Here is a 27884-nt window from a genome sequence, read left to right on the forward strand (position 1 = left end):
CCAGGAATCTTCATTGCTGTTGAGATTTCAAAAACCCTGAGCTCTGATGTGACTAGAATCAGTGAAAATTCAAGTAATAGCTTCAAAGTTACCCCTTACAATTTCCTTCCTTTCATTTCCCTTCATCTTAGTTCCTTCTCATTTTCAAGTGACTTGCATACGCACAAACATTTCATGTGCAACTGCTGAGCTTGGGTGGGGGAGGTTGAGTGAAGCAAATTGCAACTTGCTTTGGGATCCATGTGACTGTAGTTTCCGTTAGTTCCTTCCGCAAAATCTATATTAATCTGATCTTAAGTGACTGCAAACAGCTAATTGTATTATCATTATCTTTTTCAGAAATACTGTGAGGTAACAAGACAAGTGTTGGTACAGAATGAACCTCCCAGAGTTGAATACGTTGCTCCAAACGGTGAGTTAATCCTGCATAATTTATCTTAACTTTTCACTTTACACAGGGCTTTCCAATAACAACTAAAAACAATGTGCTACATTATGATACATTCTAAAGTATTGAGGTGGCTGGATGGAGTCACTGAAGCAGTAGGCGTGAGCTTAAATGGACTCCAGAAGATGGTAGAAGACAGGAAGGCCTGGAGGAATGTTGTCCATAGGGTCACGATGAGTCGGACACGACTTCGCAGCTAACAACAACAACAAATCATTTGCAGTCAGAAAAAAATTCCATGATTGTGATAATTTAACACATTTCCCTAGAGTTCCCTAATTCATTCCTAATATCTACCCTACAAATTTTGTATTCTATTTCATGATAAGTTTGCATTTACTAAGAATAATATATGGATCCCTGAATTGTTCTTGAGAATTGAGAAAGTCAGATTTATTCTAAAGTGGGATCTTCACTGAGTAATTTACAAGAATCAAATGTAGAAGAATTAATTGAGGAAGACAAGACACATGGCAGTTAAAGTCTAAAGTAAAAACCTTGGGCCAGTCACCTACTTTCAGCCCAACCTATCTCATGATGTCATTGGGTGGAAAAACAGAAAGAGGAAGCACAACGACATTACATTGAACCCCTAAATGAAGGATGAGAATATATATAATTCAAACAAACAAATACAATGGCCAAGAATAAAAGCATCAAACAGTCAGGATGGGAGTTTACTTAGCAGGCCATTAACAGAAAGGAAAAACCCACCAGCCTAGAAAAACCACATATGGAGGCTGGTTCAGTTGGTAGCATCTTGTGAAGAGGCAGGTGTCACGCTAATAAATTGATGATCTATAATTGATCATGCACTTCGCAGAAGTTATTTTGTGAATGGAAAGGGCTTTTAAGGAGTCTTTTTATGAAAGAACCACCACATGTTCTCAACATTTCAGTGTTCTGTAGCTGAAAAAGATAGGAGATCCTCAGCTTATTGCAAACCAGGCCATCATGTCACGTCCAACAAATCGTGGTTGTGAAAACCTTAATTTAATATCAAGTATGATTGCAGTGAGTTCTTTCACCCCATTTGAATAGTCCCATAAATAACTTGATTCAAATGTTCAATGTGACCTGATTGTTCTCTTATCATTTTCCCTCTTTATGGCTAAAAAAAGAAATAGGGGACTTTTAAGAAATGACAGAGGAAAAATTGTTAATTTCCCCCCGGGCCTCCTCCAGGAAACAAAGCTCTGTCTCTACAGACATATTTCAGTGAAAGGAACAAATTTAATCTTATTATAAATCTCACCTATATTTCGGCTAAAAATGTCATGCAGAGGTAGATTTTTTCAGTTATTACTCTAAGTGTATTCCCCACATTTACTGTCAGCAAAAAGATTTTACAAATCTGTTTCATCAGAAGTGCCAATAACATAAAATAAGCAAGTCCAGATAGTCCTCATCTTACAACAGCAATTGAGCCCAAAATTTCACAGTTGTTAAGTGAGTTTTGCCCCATTTTACAACCTTTTTTGCCACAATTGTTAAGTGAATCACTGCAGTTGTTAAGTTAGTAACACAGCTGTTAAGTGAATCAGGCTTCCCCATTGACATCTCTTGTCAGAAGATATCAAAAGGTGATCACATGATCCTGGGACACTGCAGCCATCATAAATACATGCCAACTGCCAAGCGTCTCAATTTTAATCATGTGACCATGGGGATGCTACAATGGTTGTAAGTGTGAAAAATGGTCATAAGCCACTTTTTTCAGTGCCATTGTAACTTCTAACAGCCACTAAATGAATGGTTGTAAGTTGAGAACTGCCTGTATGTAGACCAGCCATCCAAATATATATAAACTTCAACACCCAGGAACATGAGCAATGGTGACAGTGGCTACAGAGTTGTGGATATTAAAATCCACCCATAAGGACATTGCCTATATTAGGGGAGGCTTATGTAGATCAGTACTGAAAAGGAGAGTCTTTTTCAAACCTCCCTTAATTCTTAAAACCCATAAGAGAGCTAGTCTGATGTAGTGGTTAAGGTGCTGGATTAGAAACCAGGAGACTGCAAATTCTAAGGCACAGAAATTACTGTGGTTGAGTGATTTGGGGCAGCCACTGTGTCTTAGTCCAGACTACCTCACTGGGTTGCTTTTGTGGGGAAAATAGGAGGAGGGAGCATCATGTATGCCACCTTCAGTTCTACAAAAAAGATGGGTTATAAATCAAATAAATGAATATGTCCTCACATTTTATATTAAATATCTTACATGTGTACCCCAAATGTGAATTCAATCCAAAGCAGAATTTTAGGGGTGTCTATGGGAGCTGGCATGTATTTTGCAAAGAAAAAAATATTCACAATGAAAAACTAGGAAATATTTGTAAGGAAACAGGTATGAACATGAATACTCCTTTTGCTTGAATAACAAAATTTGGAAATGATGCTTTCTAGTGGGCAACCTAATTCTATAAATAAGAAAAGACAATCCAAATCTCCTAATTTTATTTTATTATTTTAATTTTTCTCTCTTTGCAGGAGTCCTGTTGAAATGGCATTAATTGCTGTGATTATCTCCATATGCATAGCTTTTCTGGATACAGGATGGGCAACAAAACCCACAACCTATCATAGTATTTGCAAACTGGTGAGTCTTCTGCAAACGTGAAATAACTTTGGGATTTCTTGAAAAAAAAATGGGAAGAGGAGAAATCATTTATTTAAATGGTAGTGGCTGCAGCAGCATATTAGTTCCAAGAGTTTGATTTAAATGCCAACAAGAATCCAAAAATTACCCTAACATCAACTGTTTTATTTATCTTTTCATTTTGTAGATGTTCTTTAAAAGTACAATTAGTTTCTTTATGAATTTGAATTTTATATTTTAGGGTAGGGCACAGAAAGGGGAAAGATGATTTAAGGTAGGGATAGAGAGTCTGTCACGCTCTGGCTGTTGTTTATTTCAACAAAATCTGAAAGGCATCTGATTCCCTATTTCTTTTAGATACATAGATCCATCATTATCTATGGAGATTCTCAGTCATCCCAGTCATGCTTGTCCCAAAGGTGGTTTTTCAAAAGACAACTGGACTTTGTTTGTTTTTCCTTGAAGACATTTCACTCCTCATCCAAGAAGCTTCTCCAGTTCTGACTGAATGGTAGAGAACGGAAGGATTTTTGTAACTGATTTATACAACTGAAGAGGCTTCTTGGATGAGAGGCGAAATGTCTTTGAGGAAAAACGAAGTCCAGTTGCCTTTTGAAAAAACACCTTTGGGAAAGTATTGTATTTTCCTCCACATCCTAGTCCAATATAGAAGCAGCTGCTCCTCCTGCTTTCTTATAATGGAATGTGTTTCCAAAACTATATTTTAATCTGACATTTCTTTAAAAAATGTAATGTATGTGTTCATATTATAATGCAGGGGTAGGTTAATATAACATACTACTTGGGTCCCTGATCCACCCCAGTTTAGCCAACCCTCATAAGTAGAGACTCATCAGTTAATGTGGATGGGGCCAATCAGTCAATGCCCACATTCTTTTTCCTGTTCCTATAACTTACCTATTACTGGTGGGATGGTTACATGTACTTTAAAGAGTCCCAATATGCTCAACTAAGGTTTGGATGGCAAAGGATGAAAATATAATACCACTGTATGCACAAAAGGCGAATCTACGGCTGAATAGTTTCCAGTCACTTTCCCATGATAATTATGCTACTGGAAAATGGAATTAAACAATGTCTGCAAAGTCATTGATTTCTATCTGAGAAGAGTCCCAGGTGGGAAAAGTTTGAAAAAACACCAAAGTAAAATGAATTCTGGTCACATTTATTAGCAGTTTTCCTTGAGTTACTGTGCTATAGACATTGATATGTGAAAAAAATCACAAATCATGATTACTTGCATAAGCATGCAGTGTCAAGATTTTATAGTTAAGGCATAGAAGATACATGCACAACACATGCATACATACAAACACACAAACACACGCGCACTATCATTCTTATCAAATCAGCCATGCTCTATATTGAACATTATCTCCCCAAATCAACATTTGATTTCATTTGCTATAGTAGTATCACACAGAGCATTTTCATATGGTTATTTGATGATTCCTGGGGCTACTTATGATATGTAATAACAAATACATATTTACAACTATTATATTTATCCTCTAAATAAAACCACCACACTTCCTCTTGGACATGCACACATATACAGAGGCACAACTGAAAGCTCATATATACAAGGATTCAGTTCCAGTTGAATCCAGGCAGAAAACACAAAATGTGTAGCACCTCATTATATACAATTATTTGAAGTTACAGTGTTGCCATGCAGCAAAATTTGTTCCATCTTAGTACTTTTCTTATACTTCCTGTTACTTTTCCTCTTGACCACTATCACCTCATCCAGCTCATATATAAACTATATTTGTCCTGAAAGAATCATAGAATTATGGAACTGGAAAAGATCACAAAATTTATCTAGTCCAACAATAGGCAATGTTCTGGAAAATCAATCAAACCATGCCTTGAAGGTGCATGTGGACACACTTTTCTATAGTGGAATCAGTACAAAAATGTCACATGGAACATAATACTAATAAAAATAAGGTTATTCAGATAGTTCTTGTTTAGCAATCATAACTGGGACCAACAACTCAATTGTTAGGTGAAGCAGTCTCTAAGTGAAACTGACTGTGCTTATAATTTTATTTCAGCTTTCCTTTACTTTTCAGACTTGTAAAGATTGTAAATGAGAGGACTGGTTTCAAAGTGATTTTTTCATCACCACTGTAACCAAGAATGATCATTGTAGAAGGCAGACTGACTATAGTAGCAAAAGGCCAGGAAGGCAAATATATATAATATTTTATGAAAGTAACTCAAGATGGGCAAACATAGTTAATACTCCCTTTTCTTTTCCCAACAATAAGTAACTTGTGAGATAGGTTGGGCTAAGACCCATGGCTAAGTCACCCATTTGGTTTTCATATTTAAGGCTGTACTAGAACTCAGTCTCCTGGTTTCCATTCGAGTGCCTTAACCCTAGACCAAACTGGCTCTCTAATATAATAATAATAATATCAATAATAATAATACAGTAATGGCTCCACATTGTTCAACGTTGCTTGGCTTTTAAAATATAGTTTACAGTTTACAATAAGTTATAATATGGCAGGCTTTTTTCAGCATGATTCCCAGATACCCTGCAACTGCCAGATTTCCCAGCCTTTACCTTCAAAATTCTGAAAGTTGTGTTCTCAACATATGTAGATGATACCATGTTCAATAAGATTTTTCCATGGTACTTTATCATAGATATAAAAATGCTTTATTTTTTTTAGAATCTTAAGCTCAGTTTATGCTTAGTTATGTTTGACATACATGATAATTATAGTGAGGTTGCATTATTAGTATTATATTTAATTAATTGAATAAGTCTAACTATTACTATAAGAATCATAAGTCACATTACATAGGTTCATTACATTGTTACTTATAAATAGTAATAAAGGCAGGATAAAAATATAATAAATAATTAAGGATTATTTGCTCTATGTAGGGACTCAACAGATGAAATCAAATTAAATATATTTTCCTCTAAATTTAATTCTACTTAAATATGTTTATGTCATTGTAGTATGATATAATATAACATATCTTTAGTATCTGACCTCAACATTTCCTATATGTTTCTTGCTACAGAAAAAGAGAAGTGCAGATTGCAATGGGAGGAGGCTGAGTTCTGTCCTAGAAGACTTGCCTGCTGGGATAGAGGAACTCTTCCTGGATGCCAATGTTATACAAACTCTTTCAAATGGATCTTTCACACAGTATCATGTCCTACAGAACCTCAGTCTGCATGCAAATGGCTTGGAACTCATTGAACCTGGGGCATTTCTTGGCATTAGGAATCTTAGTCTGCTAACTGTATCAAACAATTTTCTCTCTCTCAGTTATTCTGTAACAGCATCTGCTTTATGGACTTTGACTTATTTGAAGAAACTGGACCTCTCTGGAAACCAGCTTACTGAGCTTATGATGGGTAGACTGATCCAGCATTTGTCTTCTCTAGAATCCTTGTCTTTAGCAAGGAATGCCATCATGAGGTTAGATGATTCTCACTTCAGAAATCTGCCCAATCTGCAATATCTGGATGTACAGCAGAACTATATCTTTGAAATTGAGACGGAGGCATTTGAAAACATGCCAGCTCTGCAACAGCTTAACCTGGCCTACAACAACATACCTTGCATTGTGCAGTTCGATCTGGTCCAACTTCGGGTGTTAAATGTTAGCAACAATCACATTGAATGGTTCTTGTCTGCAGAGAATAATGCTTCTTTTGAACTGGAAACACTAGATCTTTCCTACAACCAGCTTCTGTTCTTCCCACTGCTGCCCAAGTTAAATAAATTGCAAACTCTGCTGCTGACACACAACCAAATGAATTTCTATGACAAATTTTTCAATAATTCAAACAGCTCAGTTCAGTTACTATTCCTAGATGGCAATATCATTAACATCACCAACCAAGAACTTTGGAAAGAAAACAATCATGGCAATCTCTCTTCCTTAACATTTCTGGATATGAGCTGGAATGAGTTCTCTTATTTTCCAGACCACTTTTTTGAGGGGTTAATTTCTCTTCTTTATCTGAACCTCAGTCACAACTGCTTAAAGACGCTGAACATAGAGGACAGAAAAATGCTAAATACTCTCATTGACTTGGATCTCAGCCACAACCTGCTTTCAAAGCTACAGATGAATTTGGATTCTGAAGGCAGCTTAACCAACCTCAGAGAGTTTAATCTTAGCACCAACAATTTACATGGCTTGCCACATCAATTCTTTATCTATGTAACAAAAATCACTACAATTGACATCAGTAAAAACCCAATCCAAATGTGTTATCCATATAGTGCTACGAGCCCTGATTGTGTAGCTTTTACTTATGCTAATTCCTTAAGGAACCTTGTATTGTCTAGCTGTAACCTAAGCATGTTGCCCTGCCATTTTTTTAAGGGGACTTCCCTCACATCTTTAGATCTTTCTAATAATCCTAGGTTGCTTATTAGTGGCTTGGGAACTCTGAAAGATATCACTCCATCCATTCAGATACTCTGTCTTAGGAATACTGGCCTCTCTGCTGCAGGCACAAAGATGGACTTTTCTGCATTTCAGAAACTGATAAATTTGGATCTGTCTGGAAACAGTTTAGCATATTTTCCAGAATCCTTAATAAACCTTAAACTTTATACTCTAGATCTCAGGATGAATTTCTTCCATACCCTACCTCAATACTTCATGGAAAAGCAACTTGGAAAGAGTTTGCGTGTGATCTACCTCAGTGAGAATCCTTATGATTGCTGCAAAATGGGTTGGTGGAATACTCTGCAAAGCCATGAAACCATATGTATTGGAGACATTACTGATGTCACTTGTAATTACTCATCCAGGTTCATCAGTGCAACAGATATACCTGAATCAATTCATCATGATTGTAGGTGGATAACAGCTAACATGGCTTTGTTGTATTTGGTGCTTATTCTTCCTACCTGTTTGACCCTGCTGTTTACTTTTATCATCGTCTTCTTAATTTTCAGGGAAAAAATTCTTCAGTTACTAAAGAGGAGGCATAAGAAACCCAGCCCATACTGAAATTTGGTGGCAGAAAGAAGCAATCTAATCTGAGAGCACCCAATAATGGGTTTAGAAGGTTACATTTGCAGTCACAGATTTAATTCTAACAAGCCATAACTTATAGTAATGATTTGCATGTCTAAATATGACCAAATTTTATATCCAAACATGTAAGTGGCAGACAGCAAAAACTATATGGGTTAAATTAATAATAGGAAGAAAAGTCTTTATGGTTAAAAGAAATGTTTATAAGAGATTCATATTGCGAATAAGCCATGACATTTGAATAAATCCAACTCTACAGCTTCTTGGGCAAATTTGGAACTTTGTCTATAAAATACTCTAATCTTCTTCAGATGTTGTGATCAAGTTTTATTCTTTGGTTGTTTATAAATTTATAAATAAATTTTTGAAAAATTATCGCTATCTTCAGTGTTTTGATTAGACAATTTTTTTCCCCTGAGAACGAGAAGATACTGTCGTTAAATGATTTTCCATCTCAGATTTAATCCCAATTCAAGAAGTAAGTGTACAATCCTATTGTTGAATGATATATTAAGAAGATGTATCTGATAGCATAGCTCCTGAAGACATGTTGATGATACTCAGTTTTCTATCTCCATCCTAGATTGTCTGAATGATGCATGGAGGTTCTGTCTCAGTGCAAGGCGGATGTGGGGTGCCATAGACTTCTGTTATACCCAAGCAAGACTGTGTGGCTCAGGGGTTTTGCATCTCCTGATTACAGGGACCTTCCATTTGTGGTTCTGTGTTGCTCCAGACAGACCCAGTGCACAATCTGTGAATCCTGAATTCACAGCTCTTTATTGAAGAACAGGTGGCAGCTGTGGATAGCAGGGCCTTTGCCTTTAGGGTGTGAGTCAGATGTGCCTATTTTTGGATTGGAGAGCCCTGCTCATGGTCATTCATGCCCTCATGCCCTCAACCTATAACCATAACTGAGCCCAAAATTTCTGTTGCTAAGCTAAACAGTTGTCAAGTGAGTTCTGCCCTCTTTTATGATCTTTCCCACCACAGTTATTAAGTGAATCACTGCAATTGTTAAGTTAGTAACACGGTTGTTAATTGAATCCAGACTGAATTTGCTTGTTAGAAGGTCGCAAAAGATGTTCATGTGACCTCAGGACACTGCAACTGTCATAAATACATGCCAAAGGCCAAGTGTCCAAATTTTAATTATGTAACCATGGGAATGCTACAATGGTCATAAGAGTGAAAAACAATCACAAGTCACTTATTTCAGTGCCATTGTAACTTCAAACAATCACTAAGCGAATGGTTGTAAGTGAATGACTATCTATATGGCAATGTGCTCTAGCTGGAGTTGCCCTTGAAGATCATTTGGAAGCTTCAGCTGATGCAAAAAGTGGCAGTGTAGATAGTTAATGATGTCATTTATTCAGTGTGTGACATCACTACTCAGTGAGATCCATTGGCTCCTAGTGTGATCCCAGGTGCATTTCAAGATACTATTAATCTTCTTTACATCCTTTCACGATTTAGTACCAGGCAACTTGTGGGACTGTCCCATCCCAATTGCTTCTACCCATTCCACCTGGTATGGCACAAGGAGCATGCTTTGGGTGCCTCAGCTAAGGAGTGTCAGCTGGGAGTGTTCAGAAAGAGAACATTTTCTATCCTGGCAAACATGTTTTGGAAAATACTGTAATTCCCTTTGAGATTAGGTTAGCCCCAACCCTGACTTTTACAAAGCTCTGAAACCTTGGTTTTGGGCCTTGATCTAGGACCCTGGGTTTACAACAGAGGCTGTCTCTTGACTTTGTTGGTCATCATTTTGTGATGCTTTGCTGCTATGTGTTGTGCATTTTATCTGTTTTATTGTCAGCTGCCTAGATTCATGTACGTGATTTAGAGGGCTATATAAATCAAATAAATATGACTGCAGCAACTGAACTGTAAAGTAGACAAGAAAAATATAACAGAACTGCTTATTTAATAAGGTTTGTTACAGCTGAAAAATACAATAATCTATTTAGCCAAATGGATTCAGAATTCAGAACTTGAATTCTGACTGACAAAATAGCAATTTTCAAAGAAGTGTAAAGCCTGCCTTAAGAAGATTATCAAATTAAGAACAGATAGGTTTACAGTATACGTACATGTTTTCCGTGAGATTTTTCCTATTGTGCCATAATGGCAGAGTTGGTACTGTGGCAAAGAATTAAACTGCCATTGTTTGAGGAAAGCAAATAAGCAGTTATTCAGTAAATATGGATCTATGTTTCCTTTTTGAGGCCTTCCTGTGGTAGAGGGTTGTTTGCCGGAAAACCACATGCTGAGTAAACCTCAACTCTTATTCTGATGAATACACATCCTGAAGATGCGTAGATGCATCTTAGTTCATCTTTTATTTCTGAAATAGAGAGTCATGCTTCCCATTACTAAGATATAAGTCCTAGTACAAGGAAAGGAGAAAAATTTATGACGTTTTTTTTCTTGACTTTACCCATTTCTTAGTAACTGTGAAATAATGCAACTGAAAAGTAATGATTTTTCTTCAGAAGAATAACCATACTTTGAACTACTTTTTTTTCTTGTAAAACAGATGTGCAAATTTTTTTTACCACATACAAGATCTAGAAAGATTAACTGGCTGTCTTTAGTTTGAGTAAACTTCAGTTCTGCGTATTGAATCTGGCATTGCCTAACAAAAATCAGAAGGATGTCAGGGAAAAAAAGGGAATGAACTTTATCTTTGATCTAATCAAATATACCACTGAAAACCATATAATCTATAAGGCAAGTGATAAGAAATGATTTGTGAAGGGAGCTGCTGAATCATTTAGATGGAACCACTGCAGATAATTATTTGCTTGCCCCTTGCTCTAACTTTATAGCTTATTGTGCTCTTAGTTATCAAGACTAATCTCCGCCTGAGATCTAATGGTTGCAGCTTCTTGGGATTTGGCATGGAGATTATCTAAATGGTTAAAAACACTTTTGGCCCCTTCAACAAGATTCATTGTAGAGAAATGAAATTGTGCATTTGCTGGTATTTGTGGTACGGTTCTGCTTAGAATTAGCCTTGCATTTAATTTAATTTAATTTAATAATATTTCTATACCGCCCTTCTCCCGAAGGACTCAGGGCGGTGAACAGGGCAAGAATAAAAATACAGGATTACAAAAGTTAAAAAATAATTAAATACATGCCCATATACTAAAAATACATCTTAAAACCCCAATAAAATAACAATAACAACCCTCCCCAGTCCCCCATCAGGCCAGGCCAGCTTGTTCAAAAAAGTATGTTTTTAGCTCGCGGCGAAAGGAGCGAAGATCGGGCGCCGTCCGGAGCTCAACCGGTAGCTGATTCCATAGCTCCGGGGTGCCCACAGAGAAGGATCTCCCCCTGGGGGCCACCAATCGACATTCTCTGACCGGTGGCACCCTGAGGAGGCCCTCTCTGTGGGAACGCACAGGGCGGAGGGAAGTTGATGCCGGCAGCAGGTGTTCCCTAAGGTACTCCGGACCCCTGCCATGTAGGGCTTTAAACACCATTACTAGTACCTTGAATCTCATTTAATTCCTCATCTGAATTTCTCATTTTTTGCTTCCTTTTGCTGTACATTATGCATGTATGTTTGTAAGAGGGGTAAAATTTTGGAAACAAGTTATAGTTCTTTATGCTTGTCCACTGGAATGAGCTTTAACTGAGAGGAATGCACGGTAGGATTCACACCTACAGGCACTTTGGAAGGCCTTCAAGTCCTGGTTCTTCTTTTGACTAGAGTGACTGCAGCCTCTGAGTATGTGTTATGCTTTTTGTACCATCTTGTGCACCTTTGTCCTTATTGTTATATTTTTTCACCTGTATTCACACAATTCCTGTGTGAATTGCCCAGAATAGCTGGGAGATGGGTGGTGTTCAGATATAATAAATGAATGTCAAAAGCCAGCACTATGGAGAAGATTATTACATAGCTAATGGTGTGATATGGCAATTGAGGAGTGGGATATTACAGAAATTATAAAGACATTTACCTAATGAGAATATCATAAAATCAAGAGTGGTGTGCAAAGAAGGACAAGTAGTATTACTATTATAATTAGTATTATACTTTTGCTAACCCAGTTAGCTTTTAAAGTCTTAGATTACTATTAATGGAAATTACTTATAGAAGCATGCTATGGTACAATTAATTCAATTAAATATATTCCATGAAATCTGTATAGCCTATTTTCAGCAGTGAGCAGAGGATATTTTACAAGAAACAATAGCTGTATTTAATGGAAGAGAACACAACTTAGATTTCAAATTCTTCATAATGCTGTACAAAAAACATAACGTTCACCACAATCATAATGACTTTGTGCACATTCACATATTTCGTACCCAGACCATTTGTGGTGAAAATGAGAATGAAGGCTTCTTATTGTACAAATGGGATGGGTTAATTTGCATTATCGCATTCAAATGAGTCTTGTGCATTAATGCCTAACACTACTAACACTTTATGTCCCTTACCTTTTGCCACAGATCTTTAGTTTCAAGAACAGACTGTACTGCTACACAACTGTTCAAGTGTGATAACATTCACAAAATTAAACTTTTCCTTTTTGCATTTGGCTAACCTCAAAGGGCTGCTTCCAGTTTCCAGACCTCAACAGTTTTTTTTTTCTTCAGTGGCTTTTGTCTTCACTATTTAATGCTGTAGCTGCTTTTTACCACACTGTTACTTATGTTTCATGTACTGCATTTCTAGAATATCTGAGAATCCATCCAGTACTAAAGAAGAGAAACAAATAATAAATATTGTGGTTGGGCTTACACTCTGCATTACATCATAAATTGATTTGTTTGGATGCTGGCTTATTTTACCCAATCACTGTAGTTTGCAAGTCATGTGCAGAGCATTCATTTGTGGCTTATTCAATCAAACATAATTAAACAAAGTATAACTTTACATGATTGCATATAGACATTTTGAATGTTTCAAAGATAGTCGTGTTATAACATTAAACTTTTAAACACTTAAAAACACAACCAAATTGGCATAATTCCCATTAGGTTTAGCCTGAATAAAGTTGTAGTTTTCTTCAAACAACTTAAACAAATATTTCCAGTAATTTATGTCTTTTAATTACTGCTGTATTCCAAGACTGTTTACAATAAACCATCAGAATCAATGATACATGTACCCAGCACAAATATGATTGATAAAATCATAAATTGAAATACCCATGGTCCAGCAACAGCCTTTACAATGAATTAAAAGCTCTGCAAAAAAGTGCTCTTAACTACTTTAATGAACACTGTCAGAGGGCACCATCCAGAGAGGGTACTGTATGGAGTTATATATTCCTATCATCACCATATTATCTAGTAACTTACTTGGAACCAATGTACGTATAATCTATCCCAGTGTTTTGATAATAATAATAAAAAAGGATAGAGTTAAACCTTGCTTTATTCCAAATGGAGAAAATTCAGTCAAATCTGCAGAAAAAATAAATTTAAGTTAAATTTAAGTTGAAGGTTAAAGCTATGCTTTACAGGAGATCCATTTTGTAAAAGATGCTTGATTATTCAGTTTCTTGCATTAAACAGGGGCTGATCACCTAAATTATATTTTGTAATATCAGGAATTGCTGATATTACTTAGAAAAAATCTTTTGTCAGACCAAGAAAATAATAATAATAATAATAATAATAATAATAATAATAATAATAATAATAATAATAATAATAATAATGTTGGAAGGGACCTTGGAGGTCATCTAGTCCAACCCCCTGCTCAGGCAGGAAACCTTATACCATTTCAGGCAAATGGCTGTCCAGTCTCTTCTTAAAAACCTCCAGTGTTGGAGCATTCACCACCTCTGGAGGCAGGTTGTTCCACTGGTTAATTGTTCTAACTGTCAGGAAGTTTCTCCTTAGTTCTAGGTTGCCTCTCTCCTTGACTAGTTTCCATCCGTTGCTTCTTGTCCTGCTTTCAGGTGCTTTGGAGAATAGCTTGACTCCCTCTTCTTTGTGGCAGCCCCTAAGATATTGGAACACTGCTATCATGTCACCCCTCACTCTTCTCTTCGTTAAACTACACATACCCAATGTCACTAAAATGTATTTATTGCTATTTGTTAGACATCAGAATATACAATTCTTAAATACAGTAATACAACCTATTCCCAAATTACTTTATATCCCAAACTATGTTTTGATAAATAACATAGAAATTCTTTTTAAATGCAAAAATTTGCCCCAGATTTTTAAATGAGAAAATACTGCCCTCTGGAGAACAAATGCTGGAATATTTTTTTAAAAATGTATCTTGAATACATATTGTTACAGACAGGACATTTGCTAAATACCTACATTAATAACCTACAAAGATATATTTATATACATATGGCCAAAATACTTAAGCCCCAATTCTTCTCTTAAAAAGGATCCATTCAGTTATTATAATCCATTTTAAAAAAAAGTTAACATGTAAGATGGCTGAGAATTTTATGGGTCAAATTTTTGGTACTTAAAATTAGTTTCTCCCATATAAGTACAGTATTTTTAATTCCAATATAAATTATTTGTGGACAAAAAGCCACCACAAAATTGGGCATGTATACTGTAGTTTCCTTGTGTCATTATGAGTATCTCTGACCATCTAGCCTCAAGGTATTCACATGACAGAAGGAAGTTGGTGGATGTGCTCACTTCATTTCTGCCAACATAGAGAACTGCTAGGTCAAACAATTAAGAATGTTCTTTCCTTCCAGCTGACATGAGTATAATGTTAGAATGGAAATCACTTCTAAAATACCAAAAGTTGCTATTGAGGTCCAATGATGTTTAATGGGGTCTCCTTCCTATAAGTGAAAGTTCTACCCCAAAAATCATATTATGTCCTGAAATGGGTTGCTCCTTCTTCACTTAAGGTGTGGATGAGGAATTTGAATCTGCCCAAAACCTATTCAATATCGATGTCAGAAATGGAAGTTCAACTCCTGAAAGACTTAATCCCTGAAGCAAAAGTTTAATGGCAAAGGTGGAAGAATTGCGTTTAAGAATGAACTATTTTTTAAAATTGGTTTTAGTTCTTCCTTTATTTAGAAAATTCCTGGATGAGGAAGCCTTTTTAAATCTGCAGTTCTCACAATAGATCTTGCCAAATAAGTTCCACCCCATTGATACAATTCAACGGCTTCTGCAAACATGTCTATGAATATGAATGTTTGCAGGAGATGTGCTTTCATATACAGTTGGTTCTCTAGTGACACATCTTTTGTTTTCAGCAGTTTTGCTTAGTTTCTGGGTTAAGCAAGGTTGCATTTCAGGAATATTGTGTTGGATCATGTACTTTGCCAGTTCACAAGCATAATAGGTGCCATTTTGTGCTCGAGAAATAGACATAATGGTAGCTGCTATTCCAGTGCCTGTCTGCATAAAGTTTATTTAAGTCAACGTTTACTTAATGGATATTTCCCGTACCAATACAAAAACCAGTACAGATTTTCTACTCAAGACATTCATGCTCTATACACACATTTTTGCATATTATTTTAATATGAATATTTCAGAATATTTTTAAATAAGCAAAGAAAACATGTCAATCATTTTGACAGGACACAATGCTACTTTTCATTGATGCTTTAGTCAAATATTGTTACTAAAACAAAGTATATGTAATTTATAAACAGTCCCTAGAAGTCCCTAAGCTTAGTTTTGCATTAAAATTCATCCTCTGTTTCAGTATCCCACTCACAAGCTTCAAGCTCCTTATCTTGTGGAAATTCCACCTCTACATTGTAGATAAAATCTGGGTCCTCTTTTCTTTTTCTGTTCTTTTCAAACAATTCATCCATGGTTCTTTTCCTTTGGGCTAGCTCTTCATCATTCAGTTTATTTAGATCCTCTTCTGGATCAATGGTTTCATTCTGCTCAACTTTTTTCAAACTCTGACTCAAAGTTTGTCCTTGAAGGTGGCATCTCAACAAATTGTGTAACTTTTTTAGCTGCTCCAATGATACCCCTTCTAAATATGTCTTGTGCCGAGGATTATTCTTCAGCTGCTCTGCCGCTCTGCTGCAGTCTGTATGAAAGGTCAAAATAATGATTATACTTTTAAAAATCTCTAAAGTAATTTTGGAAATGTGCATTAGAAAGGCTTTAAAGAAAACAAACTTAAAACATATTTTCTTTTAACCATTTGTGTTTATAACACATGGCCATAGCAGCATACTTTAAGATCTACATTGATACAACATAAATTTGGCAGAATTCTTGAATTATTTCAATGTTTTGTAAATATTCAATGTTTTGTAAAGCAAAGATGTCAAAATTAGTATTACTGATAAAGTGAACATGCCTATGGGAAGTCCTTACAGCAACAGACCTGTGGCTTTGAAAAGATATGACATGGCAAAATCTTTAACAACAAATTCAGACAGTTGTTCCAAGTGGTTCCCAAACTTTTAGAATTAATGGCCTGGATGTATTGAGAACAAGTTAGGTCAATCCCAAAGCTCTACAAATTTAAAAAACTATTTTTTTTTAGAAATAGGATCGTGCTATGTACATTCACAGTGTCTTAATATATCTGTCTCTTATAAATATAGATAATACAATCAAATTTATAAAATGAAGTGAGCAAAGTATGGGAACTCAATGAAACAAATTCCATTCCCAAATAAATGCAGAAAAACGGGCACAGAACACGATATATGTATGAGAAAATACCAGCGATAAAGTTTGAAATTTATTGAAATAGTAACTGTGAAAGGGATCTCGGAGTCCTAGTAGACAATCACTTCAATATGAGCCAGCAGTGTGCTGTAGCTGCCAAAAAAAGCCAACACAGTGCTAGGCTGCATTAACAGAGGGATAGAATCAAGATCAAGTGAAGTACTAATACCACTCTACAATGCTTTGGTAAGGCCACACCTGGAATACTGCATCCAGTTTTGGTCACCACGATGTAAAAAAGATGTCGAGACTCTAGAAAGGGTACAGAGAAGAGCAACAAAGATGATTGGGGGACTGGAGGCTAAAACATATAGGGAACGGTTGCTGGAATTGGGTATGTGTAGTTTAACGAAGAGAAGAGTGAGGGGTAACATGATAGCAGTGTTCCAATATCTCAGGGGCTGCCACAAAGAAGAGGGAGTCAAGCTATTCTCCAAAGCAGCTGAAAGCAGAACAAGAAGCAACGGATGGAAACTAGTCAAGGAGAGAAGCAACCAAGAACTAAGGAGAAACTTCCTGACAGTTAGAACAATTAACCAGTGGAACAACCTGCCTCCAGAGGTGGTGAATGCTCCAACACTGGAGGTTTTTAAGAAGAGACTGAACAGCCATTTGCCTGAAATGGTAGAAGGTTTCCTGCCTGAGCAGGGGGTTGGACTAGATGACCTCCAAGGTCCCTTCCAACATTATTATTATTATTATTATTATTATTATTATTATTATTATTATTATTATTATTATTATTATTATTATTATTATTATTATTATTATTATTATTATTATTATTATTACATTGTACCTGAGAATTTGGTAAAATTCCGGATAGGCATGATGCGCTTGCGCAGATTCTTCTTAAACGGGTCTTCATAGATCAAAACGATAGATGGGGGCTGTAACTGGATGCCACACTTTTTGGCAACATAAGACATCCCAACTTCTGTTGTAATGCTCAGCGAGGAGAGAGCCCAGCCATTTCGTTTTCTTCTGGGAGAGCTATTCTCGAGATGAAGCAGCGCCGCACTTAAAAGGAGCACCGCGCGAGTTTTGGCGGTTTACTGGAGCGTTCCGCGTGGCGTCATCCGTCGGGAAGTTAAAGAGGCCAGGCCCGCAAGCTGAAGGCTTCCCACAGGGGGTCTCGTGGAGCACTGCTCGAAGTGGCAATTTTCCGTCCTATTGTCGGGCTATTAATCAAAACTCCGGCCTGCTCTTCTTCCGTAAAGACGAGGAAGGGCAAGCGCGCGGCCCAGGGGCGCAAGAGAGAGTAGGATAGGATGCCTCGTAGCCAAGAGGAGGAGGAGGAGGAGGAGGAGGAGAGGGCGCTGTCAAGCCAGCCAGCTCCGCGGTGGGCACAGGGTGGTTGCCTGCTCGAAAGAAGGCGCTCTTCAAGGCGGATGGAAGCAGCGCATTCCACTCTTTGACTTGGTTGACTCGCCGATCCGGCCGTAGCTCAGCCCCGCTTCCGCTACGGCCACCCCCGTGGATTGAAATCTCTCGCTCTGCTTTTTTGAAATCGTTTTCGGGATACGGGGCTCCCTGTGAAGATACGCCTAGCCTGGAGCGCCCCCCCCCCGCCGTTCCGCGCCGAGAATCGCCGCTGGGAGGAGCAAATGACCATTTGATCGCGGCAGGAATTCGTTTGCAGGTGCTTGAGGACACGCAGCGTTCTTTTTCTTTTCTTGCGTAGGCCAGTTCCGCGTTCAGCTGTTGTTGGAGCGGAGGCCGGGGGTGTCTTAACTTTGAGACTCGAGACGCGAACCTTTAGGACAGGGGTGTTCAAACTCGGCCCTTTTATGACTTGTGGACTTCAACTCCCAGAATTCCTCAGCCAGCATGCCTGGCTGAGGAATTCTGGGAGTTGAAGTCCACAAGTCATAAAAGGGCCGAGTTTGAAGACCCCTGCTTAAACGAAGTCGCTTCCGGGTACTTGAACGCGGATCGCCGTCCTAGATGGCGTGAAAGAAGGCGCAGGTTTTTAAGCTCCAGAACTCTTCAGACCCAGAAGAGATTCTGTAATGTTCAAAAGCTTGTGTAGCATTAGCAGTTTGTGCCCTTTGGGTTGGTCCTAATAGCCTTTCCCAGCTGTAATTTTTTTTTAAAAAAATAAGATTGATATTACTGTAATTTTTTATTGCATTCAACAGCTGGGTTAACTCGAAAGCAGAATCTGCTAGCCCTTGAAAGGTGCAGCAGTTATCGCCCCATGGACATCGCTCTTCCTTTTCTCTTCCGTCGCTTAGACCAGCGTTTCCCAACCTTAGGAACTTGAAGATGCGTGGACTTCAACTCCCAGAATTCCCCAGCCAGCTATGCTGGCTGGGGAATTCTGGGAGTTGAAGTCCACGCATCTTCAAGTTCCTAAGGTTGGGAAACGCTGGCTTAGCCTTAGACCAATTTTCTCCCCTCATCACTTTAAATGCAGAAGGGCGTAGCTACTGCATCTGGTCCTCGGCATTGGTGTCGGAGAATTGGCCTGTGATGAAAGAAAACTCGCACAGATTTGTGGCGGCATCTGGATTAGTCTCTACAAGCCGCTTTTGCCTTTTTTGATTCTCCGTAGGTTATTAGGGTAGCGGGAGACAAACGTACGTAACTTATCTGTTGTATGTTTTCTCAGTCTGGCGGAAGTGGGACAGACCTAAGGAGGGGTCTTAGCTATAAACGGAAGGGAGAAGTCCTGTAAGAAGTACGCAGGGTTGTACGGTAATGTTGAGGTTGCGTTATTCTTCTGTTGAAAAGGAAAGAGTAGATAAAAGTGCTTTCCCTCGGTTGCCTCTTAACATAGAATAGAGCTGGAAGGGACCTGGGAGGCCTTCTAGTCCAGCCTCCTGCTCAAGCAGAATTATACCACGTCAGACAAGTGTCTGTCTAGCCCAGGGGTAGGCAACCTCGGCTCTTTTAAGACTCATGGACTTCAATTCCCAGAATTCCTGAGTCAGCGATGCTGACTCAGGAATTCTGGGAGTTGAAGTCCATGAGTCATAAAAGAGCCAAGGTTACCTACCCCTGGTCTAGCCTAAGAGGTAGGCAACCTCGGCTCTTTTATGACTCATGGACTTCAACTCCCAGAATTCCTCAGCCAGTCTTTGAAGACCCCCGATCTAAGCCTTGTCCCAGTATTACCCACATTTTAGATTTTCAAATACAGCCAATGTTGATTAGGCACAATATCTTTTATGACAAATCCATTTTATTGATTAAAAATGCCCTTAGCAAAATAGGCTTATTTTCTACAAAGAAACGTTTGATTATTTGTATCAGCATTCTTAAGATATGAGTCGGTTTCCAAATTCAAAAGCACTTTTTATTGCATTTATACAAATGAAGAGTACATGATTGAATTGTGATGTGTATATAACATAAGAAATGATATTATATATACAGTGTGAGATGTCATAAATATATGTATGCTGAGATGCACACAGGCAGCTTATAAGTTTAAAATGCTGTGGTAGACATTTTTGAAACTTTATAAGGCCAGTAGACAGGAAGAGCTACAGAACTTAAGAACTTATCTTACATGGAATTAATTCTTGTCATTTGCATAGTTATGTAACAAAATAAAAAAGAGCCTTGGTGGAGCAGTAGGCTAATGCCTCCTTAAGTAACACCAGCTGCCTGCAATTAGTGCAGGTTCGAGTCCCACCAGGCTCAAGGTTGACTCAGCCTTCCATCCTTCCGAGGTAGGTAAAATGAGGACCCAGATTGTTGGGGGCAATAAGCTGACTTTGTAATAATGCCGCTTGGGGGGAGGGCAAAAGTCCTAATAAGCAGGCATATACATAGAATGAAGGCTATTGCTAAGCACATTGGTTTGTGCTTAAAATTGTAAGCCGCCCTGAGTCTTCGGAGAAGGGCGGGATATAAATGGGATTAAAAAATAATAATAATCTGCACTATGCAAAATATTCTGTACATTTGTTATAATGTGATTTTTTTTTGGTCTTGCAGGTTTATTTTGAAATGTACCAGTAGAAGAAAAATGTGTTCCTTCAACTGGGATATTCTCTCCTTTCTGAAATTTTTTAGTCTATGTATAATGCCTGAATTTTTATGTAAGTTACAATTTGAATAAGAATAGCTACCTCAACAATGGAACCCTCTAAGTACATCTCCAGTTTTCTGGCAGTCTGTTAACAAACCAAGTCTTTTAGAATATTGAAAGGAATGGAGCCAGGCTTATCTTGTTATGGGAGGTATGTGGCAGTGCAGCCAGAAAACTTCTAATTTATATTGGAAATTTGCTGCTGGAAATTTGGGGACAAGGTATTTTTGCATTCTACAATAGGTTGGATTAAAACAGTTTGCAACCATTAAATTAAAGGACTGCTGTCTGACTTCAAGAAAGAAGTCTTTTTATATTTATTACAATATCAATAATTTCATTTCTGTTCTGGATTAAGGACATAAGAATATTGAAATTTTGAAAGTGTTAGAATTCTGTATTATGCTGTTTACAAATGATCACCTATTGTTGAAAACAGTAAAGACTTTTTTGGTTTTAATAGATGCACAGAACACATGTCCTGAAATCTCGCAACAGCTTTTGAAAGATGGCTTTCATAGGTCAGTTATCACAAATTTTGATCGGTGTATTTTAACAGTGTTTCAGTAAGGCCTAAATCCATCACTTTTGCATTTTTCTAATTATATCTGATAGGCATATACACTTTTATTCAGTTTTTTTAGATGGGCCACACAACTTACTTGGCTACTGAAGCAGCTTTAACATGACTAGGAACAGTTTCTTTTAATTAATATTTTAATTCTATGAATTCAATTACATTTTAAACCTGTACACTTTAAATTCTGAGATCTTTCTTTTGTTATGAAAGCATGATTTTGGGTCAAAAAGCATGTGTACTTTGAATAAACAGTTAACTGAGCAACTGAATGATGTTGAAATACTTTTCTGGTATATACGGACATGAGGCGAGATTATTGGTAATATTAATCTTTATTAATGTATATTCAGTTTGCTTAGCCTTCGTCCAATAGATATGTATGGAGCTCAGTCTACATACATCTAGTTATGTAGTAGTTACATTCAAGTAATGCAAAATTAATTGGGCTGCAACTTAATCTCAGCTTTAGGTCCAGGCATTTACATTAATTTCTGTGATGTGAGTTTAGATGATAATAAATGAAAGCTTTGCTTAAGCATTATTATGAAGAAGTGAATTCATTAAATTTCAGTGAGACTTAGTGTAATCTTCTAATTGTTAGTTATTAAATATATGGAACCCATCTAGCCAAAGGTGACTTGAAGCGATTTACATTAAAAACATTAAAACAATATATACAGATTCTTTAGAAAAAAACCTGCTGATTAAATTTACAATTGCAGATTCATAATATTTAAAAGTTCTTTACACAGAGATATATAACTGGTATGTTTGGAAATTGTTTGTATTCTCTACAAGTCTATTAAAATCCTTTTTCTTTGTTTTCTTCTTTGTGTTAGAGATCTCTTGATTAGGGTAGATTTTGGTATAGCTGATGAAGGCCTTGAAAGTTGCAAGCTTGCAATTAAAATACATCTCCCAAGAGGATTATATGTCGATCCCTATGAATTGAAATCTTTACAGCAGCATAATCTCACTAAGGTATGATTTCTGGATGGTATCAAGATTAATTTTGCATTGGATACAGCACAAAACAATTAGCAATAAGTATGTAACATTTCTGGAAGTGTTTAAAGGTAGAACAAAATGCTATTTTTTATGAAGTTTTGGGAAAAAATTAAATACATTTTCAGCACTCAAAATACATTCTTTTTTAATTATAAATATTTTATCAATTTTCTAATTTTACAATCATTAAGTATTTAATAAGTACTTAGGGAGAAACAGAGTTGACCAAAGAACTGAAATCAGAAATGCATACGATTAATATCTGAAATAACTATATCCTGACACTTTAGAGAAAAAGAAATTAAAACGTGGTACAGTACCCATATCTTAATAGTATTAATTCCTGTCTGATATTATTGAAACTGGGATTAAAGCATCTGCATACCTAAAGGCTTCTGGAAGTGAAACTACTTTCAAAGTAATACTTTGTCATTTTGATAATGAGGATTTGGAATTTAAAATCAAAGTCCATGCCAGCTACTATAAGGATTTGCAGTAATTCAACAATTGGCTACAATCTGTATCAATTTTACTGATGTTATTGGTTATAACAAATATTTAGTACAGATAGTCCTTGACTTACAACAGTTTGTTTAGTGACTGTTCGAAATTACAGTGGCACTGAAAAAGTGACTTATGACTGTTTTTCACACTCCTGTAGCAGAATCTCCCATGATCACATGATCAAAATTCAGACACTTGGCAACTGACTCATATTTATGACTGTGCAGTGTTCCTGGGGTCATGTGATTATGTTTTGCAACCTTCTGACAAGCAAAGTCAATGGGAAAGCTAGATTCACTTAACGTACGTTACTAACAACTGCAGTGATTCATTTAACTCTGGTTAAGAAAGGTAAAATGGGGCAAAACTCACTCAACTTAGAAACAGAAATTTTGGGTTCGATTGTGGTTGTAAGTTGAGGACTACTTGTATTAAGGAGAAGGTGAAAGAAAAACACTGATAGTTATATAGGTAATTCTCAGCTTACGATTTGTACAAAGTTTCAAAGGCACTGTAGAAAGTAATTTATGACCATTTTTCACATTTAGGTTCATAGCAGCATCCCTATACTCACTTGATCAGAATTTGGGCACCTGGCAATTGACATATTTATGACTATCCTGGGGTCATGTGATCATCATTCCTAATCTCTTCAGCTGCCTTCCAACAAGCAAAGTCAATGGATGAAGCCAGACTTGCTTAATGACTATGTGATTTACTTAACCATTATGGCAAAAAGGGTCCTAAAATGAGGCAAAATTCAACTGCCTTGCTTAGCAATGGAAATTTTGGGCTCAATAGTGGATCATAATTTGAAGACTACCTGTATAGGAATAATAGGGTTAACTTTGAGACTCTTCAGTGAAATAGTAGCATTCCCTAAATAGGATGATAATATAAATTATATATTAGTATAAATTATGTCATTTTCATTATACATTTGTTCTTTTCCCATAGGCACTGGTGATTACAGATGAAGTAGATTTGGAAGTTCCTGAGTATTTAGCAACTGATTCTTCTGTCCTCATTTACATGAGACCTGATCCTAAGTGCATTACCTGTTTTAAAGCATTATTACCACTGCACTGCCGGTATTACCGTCCCTCAGAAAGTGATGGAAAAATTCTTGTTGTCTTGCAGAGTCCAGAAATAATGATCTATTGCCAAAAATGTACGTGATTATTATTGAAAAAGAATTAAAAAGCGACTGTTGATTCATAAAAACTTGGAGAGGAAATGTTACATACTAAAGGAAGCATTAGGGAGATACCTTCATAAAGTAAAGTAATGCTTACAGTCTAAGAATAACCTGTTCTCTGAGTGCTGCATTTAAAATGTCTTTCTTTTTGTTTCTCTTAGCTTTTTTTCCAGTGAACTGTCTGAAAGAAGCTGAAATAGAAGCTCCATGTTCCCAGAATAATCTAGATGTATGCTATTGGAAGAGCATGAAATATAAAATGGTACAGTCATATTTCTTCTATGCTTTGGTTTTTCTTCAAATATAGACTTCTATAACTATTTTGAAATGTTTATTTTATTCTAGTCCATACATAGTTCAAGCCGATTAAAAAAGTTGCTTATCAATCTAAATTTTGCTAAAACAATTAAATTTTATTCACCCAGTAGGTGTTTCACTAATTGACTAGATAACATCAGTACTAGTAAACACAGTCTTAAATATGAAATGTATTGTTTAAAGTATTAAATGTAATTTTGAGTTCAAAATAAAAAGATAAATATTTCCATCCAATTACATTTATAAATTATTCTATTGCTGTGGAGCAGAATTAATGCTGCAGCAATTCATATTTAGGAATAAAGCTCAGTGGCAACTGTATCTGAATAGTTTTATACAAATTTATGCCATAAAAGAGATTGTTGCAAAGAACTTGAAAATGGAAAGTATGAAAGGATTGTTAGATTAAAATATTTAATTTAAACATGGGTGTTCAGGTACACTTCACAATAAATATGATAAAGTTATGTTATCTGTTTTGAACAAAAAGTATCTTACTGATCTCCTAATTTGCAATTCTTTTTTCTATACCGTAGCTAAGTAAAGAATTGGAACTGCAGGTACCAGTTGGACTCAAACATCACTTTGCCTTGGTTTGTGCAATAACACTTATTACCACAGGACTATGTTCCAGTTTTATCCTTTCAGCTTTATGCAGATACAGGCCCATACATTGCTCAATATGATATTAAGCAAGCTTTTATTATTGAAATCATGGAAAGGCTGTCAAACTATCCAAACTAGAGATAAGAAAAGAGCAAGCTTGATCATATCCCAAAAGCTGGGATTGATGCTTGGTGATAAATAACTTGACCTTTTGGGTCTCTAAACAGCTCATTCATCACTATTGTAATCAAGTTCTCCTGAGGTTCTCCTCTCCTCCACCTTTCCCAACTTTATGGAGAAAGTTTGGCTTCAGTTAATATGACCAAATTATAATTTGAGCTTGGTTATTTGAGTTTGGCTCTTTTGTTCTATTCATTTGTTTCCTTGGCTGTACAGATACTCCCCTTCTTACAACAGTTCGTTTAGTGACCAAACTTATAGTGGCACTGGAAAAACTGACTGTGATCATTTTTCACACTTGCAACCATTGCAGCATCCCCATGGTTTTGTGATCAAAATTCAGATGCTTCACAACTGACTCATATTTGTGAAGGTTGCAGTGTTCCATGTGATCACCTTTTCTGACCTTCTGACAAGCAAAGTCAGTGGGGAAACCAGATTTACTTAACAATAGTGTTACTAACTTAGTAACTGCAGTGATTCACTTAACAACTGTGGCAAGAAAGGTTGTAAAATGGGGTAAAACTCACTTAACAAATGTCTCAGCATCAGAAATTTTGGGCTCAATTGTGGTTGTAATTCAAGCACTACTTGATTTTTAAAGATTTTTCTCCTACATCATATTCAAAGTCTTTTTATCCTGCTTCTTCAAAAGTCCAACTTTTAATTCTATAGTGTCATAGAAAATACTTTCATAGTTTCAATGTCTGTGAATATAGACAGGAATATTTTTCAAGAATTGGAAAAACATGCTAGATATAAACCATTAGCTCTGAAAATGCAATGAAATAGAAAATTGCTGTAATGCTGGAAATATTGAGCAGTTTCAGAGGTTCTTAATTTTTCTGCCCATATCAGTAGAGATATTGCTAGCGTGTGCCATTTGTCAGAATTATAGAAAATATTGAATATTTATAAATTTTTATGCAGAAGAGTGCATGTCTTCAAATGTTCTTGCAAATACTACTTCAGTTTTCAATGCAAATTCATGTAATTTAATTGCTTTTCATATGTATTAGATCTGTCTAAAATGAGTCCCTTCTAAAACATTTTTAGAAAACCTTGTCATGTGGTATTTTTCATCACCGGATAATAAATTGCTTTAAGATTGGATCTTTTGTTTTCTCTACAACAAGCTATGTGATAACTGAGACAGAGCTACAACTACCGCACTACTTCAAGTTCCATGTGAACAATGTTTTGTATTTGCTTGGAGCATTTTTTGTCACTGAATTAACTACTTATAAAATGTTGAGGCATTTAATGAAACATCAGCTGTAAATCTGTTTATATTATCCATGGATCCAAAATCTTTTAGGATTTTATTGGCTGAAATTTACTGGAAATGAATATAACAACCTGCACTTACTGGAAAATGAATCTTCCTCCAATTGTAAATATACAAATAATTCTTCTGTACAACATTTAGGTTGCGTTCATAGGCACTCTGCTATTATATCAATATTATACGTTCTTGTGCTTCTTTAGAATTGGCACGCACAATAATTAGAGAAAGGCATACCGGTATGTACAACCTCAGTTTCATAAGACAATTCATTTTCAGTTTTTTATGTCCTCGTAAATCAGCAGGTTTGGTGATAAAGTCTAAGGAACCATTCTTAAAAAAGAAAAGATTTTAAGGCCATTTTTTCTTATATTTGTTTTATACTGACACAAGAACTGTTTATTATTAATCACTGCAGATGTATTTCTAATAAAACCACATAGTTTTAAAGGAATTGGCTAAACCCATTTGACTCAAAAGAAAAGTTTTGCTTGTGGTGATGTGATTAAGAATGACTAACTTAGCATTAGGCAAACTATCTCCCCACAACTTACCATGTTACTTTGGTAAATGACCACGCACATTTCTTTACCCCATAATATGCTTCCACTCAGAGGCATGGGGGAATAACAAAGATAGTGGTTGTACTCAGAGCCACAGGTCTGCTGGTTATTTCTCTTTTCATTTAATGATTCATTTTTGGGGTTTTATCTGTGCTTTATTCATTTCAGTTTACCTACTAATGGTGATAAGTTAGTATATATTTAGAAATTAATACACTAATATTTATACAGGTAGTCCTTACTACCATTTGTTTAGTGATTGTTCAAAGTTACTACAGTAGTGAAAAGTGACTTATGACTAGTTTTTGCACTTACAACCATTGCAGCATTCACATGGTCACATAATCAGAATTTGGGGGCTTGGCAACTGCCATGTATTTATAATAGCTGCACTGTCTGAGGGGGGGAATCCATGTGATCACCATTTGTAACCTTCCCAGCGCTTTCCAGAAACAGTCAATGGGGGGGGGGAGCCTGATTCACTTAATGACCATATGATTCACTTAACTGCAGTGATTCGCTTAACAACCATGGCAAAAAAGATCATAAAATGGGATAAAACTCAACTGGCTTGCTTAGCAATACTACTACATTTTTAAAAAAATAGCTATTTCCAAATAGTTTTTTAAAATAATATATTTTGGAAAATAATTGGATAATACAGCAATGCCTTTTAGATTACTTAACGTTGTTTTGTAAAATGCTTTTTGTTTTTCACTTTTTGAATTGATATTTTTAAATTTCTGTATTTTTTTACATTTCTTACAACTTGGCTTGTTCTGGAAGTGTAAGCATTATAGAAATAGAAAATACACACCA

At 36.4% G+C, this 27884-nt stretch overlaps 3 protein-coding genes across 6 annotated transcripts; 2 read left to right on the plus strand and 1 right to left on the minus strand.

The window, feature by feature from the left end:
* The first annotated feature begins 263 nt into the window (after positions 1-263).
* Positions 264-8461, plus strand: NRROS (negative regulator of reactive oxygen species). The gene is made up of 3 exons (XM_083363546.1): positions 264-412; positions 2942-3050; positions 6120-8461. Exons 2-3 carry the CDS (start codon positions 2955-2957, stop codon positions 8073-8075), a joined length of 2052 nt encoding a protein of 683 aa, XP_083219672.1. The 5' UTR covers positions 264-412; positions 2942-2954; the 3' UTR covers positions 8076-8461.
* A 5725-nt stretch (positions 8462-14186) lies between these two features.
* CEP19 (centrosomal protein 19) lies at positions 14187-17798 on the minus strand. Its single transcript, XM_083363190.1, has 2 exons — positions 17581-17798; positions 14187-16128 (listed from the first exon to the last, which is right to left on the minus strand). The coding sequence occupies exons 1-2, from the start codon at positions 17708-17710 to the stop codon at positions 15767-15769; spliced, it is 492 nt and encodes a 163-aa protein (XP_083219316.1). The 5' UTR covers positions 17711-17798; the 3' UTR covers positions 14187-15766.
* Positions 17799-18247: 449 nt separating this feature from the next.
* On the plus strand, positions 18248-26328 carry PIGX (phosphatidylinositol glycan anchor biosynthesis class X). Of its 4 annotated transcripts, none has more exons than XM_083363183.1 (7): positions 18248-18423; positions 20730-20833; positions 21287-21344; positions 22243-22384; positions 23873-24086; positions 24275-24375; positions 24968-26328. In XM_083363183.1, exons 2-7 carry the CDS (start codon positions 20761-20763, stop codon positions 25115-25117), a joined length of 738 nt encoding a protein of 245 aa, XP_083219309.1. In that variant the 5' UTR covers positions 18248-18423; positions 20730-20760; the 3' UTR covers positions 25118-26328. The 4 variants fall into 4 exon arrangements, with proteins under 4 accessions (XP_083219309.1, XP_083219310.1, XP_083219308.1 ...); XM_083363184.1 differs by lacking the exon at positions 18248-18423 and adding an exon at positions 19308-19363; XM_083363182.1 differs by lacking the exon at positions 18248-18423 and adding an exon at positions 19454-19492.
* The last annotated feature ends 1556 nt before the right edge of the window (positions 26329-27884 follow it).

This window comes from Vipera ursinii, assembly GCF_947247035.1.
Source record: "Vipera ursinii genome assembly, chromosome: 5".
NCBI classification, from domain to species: Eukaryota; Metazoa; Chordata; class Lepidosauria; order Squamata; family Viperidae; genus Vipera; species Vipera ursinii.